Below are 10,301 nucleotides of genomic sequence, written 5' to 3' on the forward strand. Positions count from 1 at the left end.
TTAACACCATGCGCTCTTTCAATTAATTAAAAAAAAATATGAATCTTTATACATATCCCCCCAGTGTACTATTGGGATAGTCACGGTGTGCTACTGGGACAGTCACGGTGAACTATTGGAATAGTCACGGTGTGCTATTGGGACAGTCACTGTGTGCTATTTGAATAGTCACAGTGTACTATTGGGATAGTTGCGGTGTACTATTGGGACAGTCAACTACAGTGGGATATTGGGACAGTTACAGTGACAGTTTTTCTTCTGTATTTTTCAGGGTCACCATTATTTATTCCTAAAAGATCAAAAATCTCACCGATTGGAACCGTTCACACAACTACAACGGGTGAGTGTCCCTTCTTATTGTCCCTGCTTTGTCACTTCCCATATTTGCATGAGCTGGGGGAATGTCTGGGATTGTCTATGCACTCTGTGTCTCTCATCTTACAGTATTATGTTATTTGTGTCCCATTGTCCTGACGATTCTCTGGGTCTGGTTCTTTTGAGTCTCCTGTACTGATGAATCTTTTGTTCTGTAGGGTCTTTGTGTCTGGTTGTGTTGGATCTCTGCATCTGGTTCTGTTTCTATGGGTCTCTGGTTTTGTTAATCTCTGTGAGTCTGGTTCTGATGCATCTCTGGTTCAGTTGGGTTTCTACTTTATGTTTCTGTATCTCTGTTATCATGTGACATTGGGATGATAAAAGCAGGTTTGGGTACCTGTGCAAGATCTGCAAGTGGCTTCTCTCTTGGCTGCTGTCACTATCAGTCACATGGTGTTTATTTCTGATCACTTTTGGAGTTAGGATTACGGATTTTTACCTGTACTTTTATAGAATATATGGTATTATCTGTCTTCTTATTATCCACTCACTGTCTATATTTAACAATTAGTCTCTTTAATTAATTTGGATTATGGTTATATATTTTTAAAGAGTTTGAAGAGTCACAGCAGGTATCTGTGTTTCTGGTTCTGATTGGTATCTGTGTCTCTGGTACTGGCGGGTCTCTGGTTATGATAGATCTCTGGATCTGGTTCCTATTATCTCTGGTTCAGATGGGTCTTTAAGGCTATGTCTCTGGTTCTGATGGACCTTTCTGTTTTAATTGGTCACTCTGGTATTGATGGAACGCTAACTGGTTTTGGTTCTGATGAGTCTCTGATTCCTTTTAGTTGGTCTGATTCAGGTTCTCATGGGCCTCTATGGTTTTGACCGATCTCTCTGGTTCTTATGGCCCTTTCTAGTACTGGTTCTGATAGGTCTCTGTTTCTGATGGATTGCTCTTGTTCTGGTGGGTCTCTCTCTCAGAGTTTTATGGTCCTCTTTGGTTCTGATAGGTCTTTATGTAGGTCTGTTCCTGATGGGTATCTGATTCTGATTCAAATGGGTCACTCCGGTTATGAGTCTTATAGGTCTCTCTGGTTTTTATGGCTTTCTTTAGTACTGGTTCTGATTGGTCTCTGGTTCTAATAGGTCTCCCTGTTCTGGTGGGTCTTTCTGGTTCTGATGGGTCTTTCTGGTTTTGATGGGTCTCTGTGTCTCATGATCTTTATGTATTTGGTTCTGATGCATCTTTTCAGTTCTGGTTTTGATGGGTCTCTCCAGTTCTGGTTCTGATGGGTCTCTGTTCTGTACAGTTTTCTGATCCATGCAAGATGTTTCGGACGCTCCTTCCACACTGCAGTTTGGCCGTCTTCATCCTCAGCTGTTCTCTGCCGGCTCACGGGAGACCAGCGCAGGGGCTCAGCGGCAGAGTGTAAGAGATCCTCTCTGTGCTCACTAATTCATCAGTGTATGTGTATACAGTATATGTGTGTATGTGTGGGTAACTGCAGGGTGTGTATGGGGAATTATAGTGTGAGCGTGAGGAACTGCAGTGTGTGTGAGGAACTGTAGGGTGTGTGTGAGGAACTGCAGTGTGTGTGTGTGAGGAACTATAGGGTGTGTATTAAGAACTGCAGTGTGTGTGTGTGTGTATGTGTAGGAGGAGGAACTGCAAGGTGTGTGTGAGGAATTGAAAGCTGTATGAAGGGAGGGTCTGTGTGCGTATGAAGGGGGTTCTGTGAGTATGAAGAGCGGAGTCTGTGTGGGTATGACGGTGGGCATCTGTGAGTATGAAAGGGGGTCTGTGTGATTATGGAGGGGGGGTTGTGTGAGTATGAAGGGGGGTTTGTGTTAGTATGAAGGGGGGTCTGTGTGAGTATGTAGGGGGGGGTCTTTGTGAGTATGAGGGGGGAGGTCTGTGTGAGTATGAAGGGGGGGTCTGTGCGAGTATGAAGGGGGTGTTTGTGCGAGTATGAAGTGGGTGTCTGTGTGAGTATGATGGGTGGGTCTGTGTGAGTATGATGGGTGGGTCTGTGTGAGTATGAAGGGGGGGTCTGTGTGAGTATGAAGTGGGTGTCTGTGTGAGTATGATGGGGGGGGTCTGTGTGAGTATGAAGGGGGGTCTGTGTGAGTATGATGGGGGGGGGTCTGTGTGAGTATGAAGGGGGGTCTGTGTGAGTATGAAGGGGGGGTTTGTGTGAGTATGAAGGGAGGGTCTGTGTAAGTATGAAGGGGGGATCTGTGTGAGTTTGAAAGGGCATCTATGCGAGTATGAAGGGGGATCTGTGTGAGTATGAAGTGGGGGGGATCTGTGTGAGTATGAAGTGGGGAGGATCTGTGTGAGTATGAAGGGGGGTTCTGTATGGGTATGAAGGGGAGAATCTGTATGGGTATGAAGAGGGTTCTGTGTGGGTATGAAGAGGGGACATCTATGTGAGTATGAATGGGGGGGATCTGTGTGAGTATGAATGGGGACAATCTGTATGGCTATGAAGCGGGATCTTTGTGGTTATGAAGGGGGATCTGGGAGTGTTATGGGGGCTGTATGAGTATGAAGGGGGGCCTGTGTGAGTAGGAAGCCCCGTGTGAATATGAAGGGGGGCCTGTGTGCGTACAAATGGGGGCACCTGTGTAAGTATGAAAGGGGGCCTGTGTGCGTACAAATGGGGGCACCTGTGTAAGTATGAAGGGGGGTCTGTGTGAGTATAAAAGGGTATGTATGTGTGTGTGTGTGGTGTGTGTGTGTATGTATTATACATATATATATATATATATATATATATATATATATATATATATATATATATATATATATATATACACACACACACACAAAAGGGGAGAGAAAGCACACCATATATACAAAACCATTAGCTCACAATTGGCAAGTGTGCGCGTCATAAATAGTATAAAAAAGATACTTCACCAAAATCAAATGACCAGGGAAGGAGACCCAGCACTGCAGGAAGATCGGAAAAAGGGGGGTTTAATCCACAGGTATCCAACGTTTCTGAGCCATGTCAGGGCCCCTTCATCAGGGAGGTGCATCTTCCGCCTGAGGGGGCCCTGAGATGGCTTCGAAACGTTGGATACCTGTGGATTAAATCCCCTTTTCTTTCATCTTACTGCAGTGCTGGGTCTCCTTCCCTGGTCATTTGGTTTTGGTGAAATAGCATATATATGTGTATGTGTATGTGAGTGTGTGTATATGTGTGTATGTGTGTGTATGTGTATGTGTGTGTGAGTGTGTATGTGTGTGTATGTGTGAGTGTGTGTATATGTGTGTATATGTGTATATGTGTGTGTGTATTTCTGTGTTTCTGTGTCTCCAGACTTAATACGAGACACAGTTCAGTGAGGAGTTGATTTCCGCCCAAGTTAGCGGATTAATCAGCATCTGGGGAGACAATTGTAATGTTAAATATAGACGGAAACCGGACAGAGACGGGAGGAGGGTGGGACGGGGGCGCAGCCTGCGGGAGACGAGTCATTATATCCGCAAAGGGGCACAAGCTCACTAACATTGGGATATCCTGAGGGTTTCTAAAAGCTGCATCATTCCCAGGCTGGGGTGGGTGGGCAGTGAGACCAGAGAGATCAGACACCCCTCCAACGCTGCACGTACATCCCGCCCCCCCCCCCCCCCCAACCCACACTCAGCTCACTGGCATTCCCCCATCACTGCAGAGAGGGGCGGCACTGAAAGGGTTAGTGATAAAGGGACAGACCCAGCAGTCAGGGGTAACGCTATTCTTGCTTGTTTTGGGTTTTTTCACATGCCGGTTCTTTCTCTAGCACACTGCTCCTCTAAAGGTTTTTTTTTTTTTAAATAATACGCTGTTTTTCAGCGTATTATTTTAATAATACTAACCACAACTGCTGGTTTTACTTCCTTCGCTTATATCAGGGGCGGCCAACTCCAGTCCTCAAGGGCCACCAACAGGTCAGGTTTTCAGGATATCCCTGCATCAGCACAGGTGGCTCTGTCGAAGATCCTGCTTCAGCACAGGTGGCCCAATCAGTGGCTCCGTCAATTGAGCCACCTGTGCTGAAGCAGGAATACCTTGAGAACGTGAAATGTTGGTGTCCCTTGAGGACTGGAGTTGGCCACTCTTTACATATTTTGGCAAACGTCTCCCAAACGCTTGAGCCGCTGCAAATTACAGGGGAGGCTTTAGTCCAGAGCTTGAAATGGGCAATTTGCCGTTAATAACATTTCACAAGCTGCATAATTGTGATGCTTTGTGTAGCACGTATAATTGAGGGGTTTTGAGGCCTGGCCTGTTGTATATTTGACCATGTTTAGGGTCATGTCTGGTTTACACAGCGCAGGTTATGGGATCCCTGGAACAGATTAGATTTAGTCTGTCTGCTCCCATCGGCATCACATTTTACAACCAAATTCTTCATGCCAGACACATCTGTAGAGATTTATTCATGTAACACAGAGTGGGATTAATATATTGACGAGCAGAAATTCCTACACCTCATTATATGTACTTCAAAGAACTCTTCCGATTGTTCCACATAACTCCTCCTATTGCTCCATATAACCCCTCCCTATAATCCTGCCTTATAACTTCCCCTATTACTCCTTATAATTCCTCCTACTACTCCATATAACCGCTCCCTATAACTCCATATAACCGCTCCCTATAACTCCCTATAACCGCTTCCAATAACTCCTCCTATTGCTCCATGTAACCCCTCCCTATTACCCCATATAACCGCTACCTATAACTATTCATAGTGTTCCCTATAAACTCTCCCTATAATTCTTGATATTTATAATTCTATTGCCCCATATAACTGTTCCCTATAACTCCATATAACCGGCCCCATATAAATGCTCCCTATAACTCCTCCTATTACTCTTATAACTCATCCTATTGCCCCATATAACCCCTTTCTATAACTCCTCCTATTGCCCCATATAACCCGTCCCTATAACTTCTCCTATTGCCCCATATAACCTCTCTATATAACTTCTCCTATTGCCCCATATAACCTCTCTATATAACTCCTTCTATTGCCCCATATAACCTCTCCATATAACTCCTCCTATTGCCCCATATAACCCCTCCCTATAACTCCTATTGCCCATATAACCTCTCTATATAACTCCTCCTATTGCCCCGTATAACCTCTCCCTATAACTCCTCCTATTGCCCCATATAACCTCTCTATATAACTCCTCCTATTGCCCCGTATAACCTCTCCCTATAACTCTTCCTATTGCCCCATATAACCCCTCCCTATTATATCACACATCTCCCTTGTACTAAGGGCTTCCCAGTAGTACAGATGCAGAGTCTGATACACACAGCTTGGCAGGCAGCACAGCCACCTCTCAGCAGCGACCCTCTGTCCTTCCTGGGAGTGACCCTGTGTCCCTGTCCCCATAGGCGCAGGGCTGTGTCTGAGCACCAGCTGCTCCATGACAAGGGTCGATCTCTCCAGGAACTCCGGCGCAGAATATTCCTGCACAACCTGATCGAGGGGGTGAACACAGCGGAGATCCGCGCAGTGCCCGACGAGTCCCCGCGGCCCGCCCCCAGCGCCAAGAACTTTAACAGCCTGGGCCTGGTGGGGGAGCAGGACGGGGGAGCACACCTGCCGCAGGAGACGCACAAAGTGCTGAGCTACAAGGAGCCCCTTCCAAAGACCCCCGGCAAGAAGAAGAAAGGGAAGCCCGGCAAACGCAAGGAGCAGGACAAGCGGAAGAGGAGAGAGCGCTCAGCACTGGAGCGTCTGCAGGAACCCCCCGGATCAGCATCCTGGTGGGAGGAGCTAAACCTCAGGTGAGTACAAGCATTGTCTCCATGGGTCAAAGTCTTGTGATTTAGGAAGTGTTAGCAGGAGCGTCACACGACAGACACATTCTAATGTATCTGTATCAAACTGTGTCAGGCGCAGGAAACTCGCACACAAGCACAAGCAAATAAGGAATCAAAACAAACTTCTCATTTTTGCTTTACACTGATACACATCTACTCCAATGTATATCTATAATATATATATATTATGGGGAGGGATAGGTTTCAGTCACAGATAACATTCCAAGATGCACTGTTTTTAAGTTAAACCTTTCTTGCTTTATTCATTGTAACATCGCCGGAAGAAGAGATCAGTGTATCTCGATAGCTCGCACAAATAAAAGCATTTCGTTAGCCACAGAACGGTACCGCCTATTCGGTTTTGATTTTATATTATATTATAAAAGAGGTCCCGCAGCACACTCAGAAAAAGAATGATAATTTAATAAAACATCAGGCAACCAACATGCTCCAGAGCAACGTACGTTTCGGACCGACAAGGTCCTTTCTCAAGCTTGAAACGTACGTTGCTCTGGAGCATGTTGGTTTCCTGATGTTTTATTAAATTGTCATTCTTCTTCTGAGTGTGCTGCGGAACTCTTTTTTTTGTTGCTGTGTATCTACTGGACTGGTTGGTGTTCCTTGTCCATCTGCATGCACCTCAACTTCTGTTAAGTATACACCTCCCTTTTTTCTTGGTTTATAGTCTGATGTTTCTGTGCACCCAGCATTTTTTTATGTATATATGTGTGTATATGTGTGTTTTTATATATATATATATACATATATATACATATATATATACATATATACACACACACACACACTCCAGGAAAAACGGGACCCCTTTTATACACACACACACACACACACACTCCAGGAAAAACGGGACCCCATATATACATATATATATATATATACATATATATAAACACACACACACACACACACACACACACACACACACTCCAGGAAAAACGGGACCCCTTTTATTTTTTCATCATATCTTGCCGAAAAATCACTCAATGTTCCTGAAAATTTGAGCAATTATATGCCTGTCACAGTAGATTATTAGATTTTAAGAATTATTTGACAATGTAATAAATACTCTTTGGAATTGGTGACGGCGTTGATGACCTCATCAAGTGCATAGTTAGAAAACGGTATTTAGCAAAGAAAATAAGCGCCTTATAAAGTGCTTGAGACAGAGCGAGAAATATAGTCCAAAACGCTGACATAAAATGTTTCCTGATAAAGGACGGTCGCGAGGAGGACTGAAAAATCTCAGGTGGATCGTTCAGGAGCGGGAGCCGCTGGATCAACGCATTATCCATTATGCAATCAGACCGTGGCGTTCTCGTCTTCGGGCGCGCGTTTCAGCAGAAGGACGACATTTTGAACACACACTTTGAACTCCAACTTGATAGTAACCTTATAGTGTTTCAGATTAGATTACAACAGTTGAACACATTTACGAGCTATGAAGGAAAAACTCCTATTTCTCGCTAAATGAACATGAACCTCCCGCAGTGTGTCTGGTACCTGTTGACGTAACATAGTGACATCAATTCAGTTGACACAAGTCGATTGTCTACGTTGTGCTTTTTATATAGTGTTAATCTACATCATCGACCTACAACTGTGCAAACGTTCATGGAAAGCCAGCGAGAAATATATAAGATACGATGAAAAACAAACGAGGTCCCTTTTTTCCTGAACACAGAAATGCAATTACAAAAATAGATCCAGCACTCTTGGGACTTATATTTAAAAAAATATATAATGTGGTGATCGTCGTTTCGGTATATCTATATATCTATACAACAAGCAGATCAGTATAAATATATACATATAGATATATATTACTATGTTATAAGTATATATTTCTTAAACACTAAACAATACTGTATATGCATAAAACATGCAGAGCTGGATAGATGGATAGAACACAAAAGTGATATAAATACCAGCGTGACACGGAAGTAGCAAAAAAACTAATGAGAATTTATTTTTGTGGTATATAGTGACTTTATCTAATACAGTTTACCGAGGACCACATCTCCCTCTGCTGAGGCACCTCACATCGTGTGTGGCTATCTCTCTCTCTCTTTCCCTCTCTCCCTCTCCCTCTCTCTCTTTCCCTCTCTCTCTCTCTCCCTCTCTCTCTCTTTCCCTCTCTCTCTCTTTCCCTCTAACATAAAGAACAACATCCGTGTAACATGTAGAGAGAGCCATGTTTCTAAAAGATACCGAATGATACATATCTGCATGTACAGTCCTGGGTTTATATATAAAGCCGGGGTGACCTGCCTGCCTGCAGATTATCAGGGACAGGCTCAGACCGAATATAATTAACCCTTTGCTCTCCCTCTGCCTCTCCGCAGGAGTTCGTGAGGGTGTGACAGGAACCTCCATTTTCTTCTGAAGAAAACCAACGAGAGAGAAAAAAAAAGAGAGAAAGCCGGATGTGTGGCAGAGAATATTCTGATCCCGCACACATGAGCTGTATTTATTGTCTGTAAATATTTGATGATCAGAGTCCCCCGTTCCCCCCATTTGCGCTGTCTCCCTCCCGCCGTCTGTAATACTGCACAGCCGCCCCCTGCGGCCTCCTCCCTTATTTATTGGTTGGATTCTGTATTTATTGAGTACGTTCCTCGTGCTGCTGACTGCGTATTTAATGTTGCACTTTATGTCCATGTAAAGAACTCGGACAGATTCTCGGTTCATGTTTCTATTGTATTTTTTTTATAATGATTTTAATATTTTGATTTTTTTTCCCGTTTTTTTTCGTGCATGTAATAAATGTGGCGACTGGTAATTTGTACAGAATGTGTAATAAACTCAGTGTCTAAAGGATACAGCGTCCATTCGAATATCTCACCCCCGGAGACTGGTCATCTTCATGTTATTACAGAGGGGGGGGGACAGGGTCAGTGCAGAGGAGGGGGGACAGGGGCATTGCAGAGGAGGGGGGACAGGGGCATTGCAGAGGAGGGGGAGCAGGGACACAGCAGAGGAGGGGGGGCAGGGACACAGCAGAGGAGGGGGGGCAGGGACACAGCAGAGGGGGATGCATACACAGCAGAGGAGGGGGGAAGTGGACACAGAGATGGGGAGGAACTTTTCAAAGTGAATCAGACAGCAGAGATGGGGAGGACAAGGACACAGCAGAGGAGGGGGAGATGCGGACACAGCAGAGGAGGGGGAGATGCGGACACAGCAGAGGAGGGGGGACGGAGACAACAGAGATGGGGAGGAACTGGGTCACAGCAGACGAGGGACAGGGCACAGCAGAGGAGAGGGGGACGGGGACACAGTAGAGGAGAGGGGACGGGGACACAGCAGAGGAGGGGGACACAGCAGAGGAGGGGGACACAGCAGAGATGGGGAGGAACTTTTTAAAGTGAATCAGACAGCAGAGGAGGGGGGACAGGGTCACAGCAGAGGAGGGGTGACAGGGTCACAGCAGAGGAGGGGGACAGGGACACAGCAGTGGAGGGGGGGTGGGGACACAGCAGAGGAGGGGGGACACAACAGAGATGGGGAGGAATGGGGTCACAGCAGAGGAGGGATGGGGTCAGCAGAGGAGGGACAGCGTAGCAGCAGAGGAGGGACAGGGACATAGTGGCTAGTGACCCTAGTACCACAGTACCACCTGTTGCAGAGATGCAGCACTGCAGTCCTAAATAGAAGAATGATAAATTGCTGCACACTATTATGATCACAAAAAAGGTAATACAACTACCGGTGCTCCTGGTTCAGGATTCTCTGTATCAATCCAGGGTATAACGAAGGGAAGAGAATCAGGGCTCCACGGATTTGCTCAATAAACTAATTTATTGCCAATAGACTTAACGTTTCGGCCACACAGGCCTTTCTCAAAAGCAGAAATGGCATAAAGGCATAAAGGCATAAAGGCCTGTGTGGCCGAAACGTTAAGTCTATTGGCAATAAATTAGTTTATTGAGCAAATCCGTGGAGCCTGATTCTCTTCCCATCGCACTGCAGTCCTAGCCATGGCCACGCAATGGACATCCAGACCGCACAGACAGAAAGCACAGACAGCGACACACACACAGCACAGACAGAAAGCACAGACAGCGACACACACACAGCACAGACAGCGACACACACACAGCACAGACAGTGACACACACACAGCAC

At 45.5% G+C, this 10,301-nt stretch overlaps 1 protein-coding gene across 3 annotated transcripts in view; it reads left to right on the forward strand.

Annotated features, from left to right (window-relative positions):
• The window catches only part of PTHLH (parathyroid hormone like hormone), a 49,562-nt gene extending 40,576 nt beyond the window's left edge, over positions 1 to 8,986 (forward strand). The window contains exons 3-7 of one of the 3 annotated variants that reach the window (XM_075602279.1): positions 272 to 340; positions 1,632 to 1,750; positions 5,724 to 6,119; positions 7,392 to 7,560; positions 8,519 to 8,986. In XM_075602279.1, the coding sequence (XP_075458394.1) occupies positions 1,650 to 1,750; positions 5,724 to 6,119; positions 7,392 to 7,533 (639 nt within the window). In that variant the 5' untranslated portion in view covers positions 272 to 340; positions 1,632 to 1,649 and the 3' untranslated portion in view covers positions 7,534 to 7,560; positions 8,519 to 8,986. Of the gene's footprint in view, positions 1 to 271; positions 341 to 1,631; positions 1,751 to 5,723; positions 6,120 to 7,391 lie in introns of those variants that run through there. The other 2 variants (XM_075602281.1, XM_075602280.1) reach the window with 2 other exon arrangements.
• Positions 8,987 to 10,301: the final 1,315 nt, after the last annotated feature.

Source organism: Ascaphus truei, chromosome 5 (genome assembly GCF_040206685.1).
Source record: "Ascaphus truei isolate aAscTru1 chromosome 5, aAscTru1.hap1, whole genome shotgun sequence".
In the NCBI taxonomy this organism is placed as follows: Eukaryota; Metazoa; Chordata; class Amphibia; order Anura; family Ascaphidae; genus Ascaphus; species Ascaphus truei.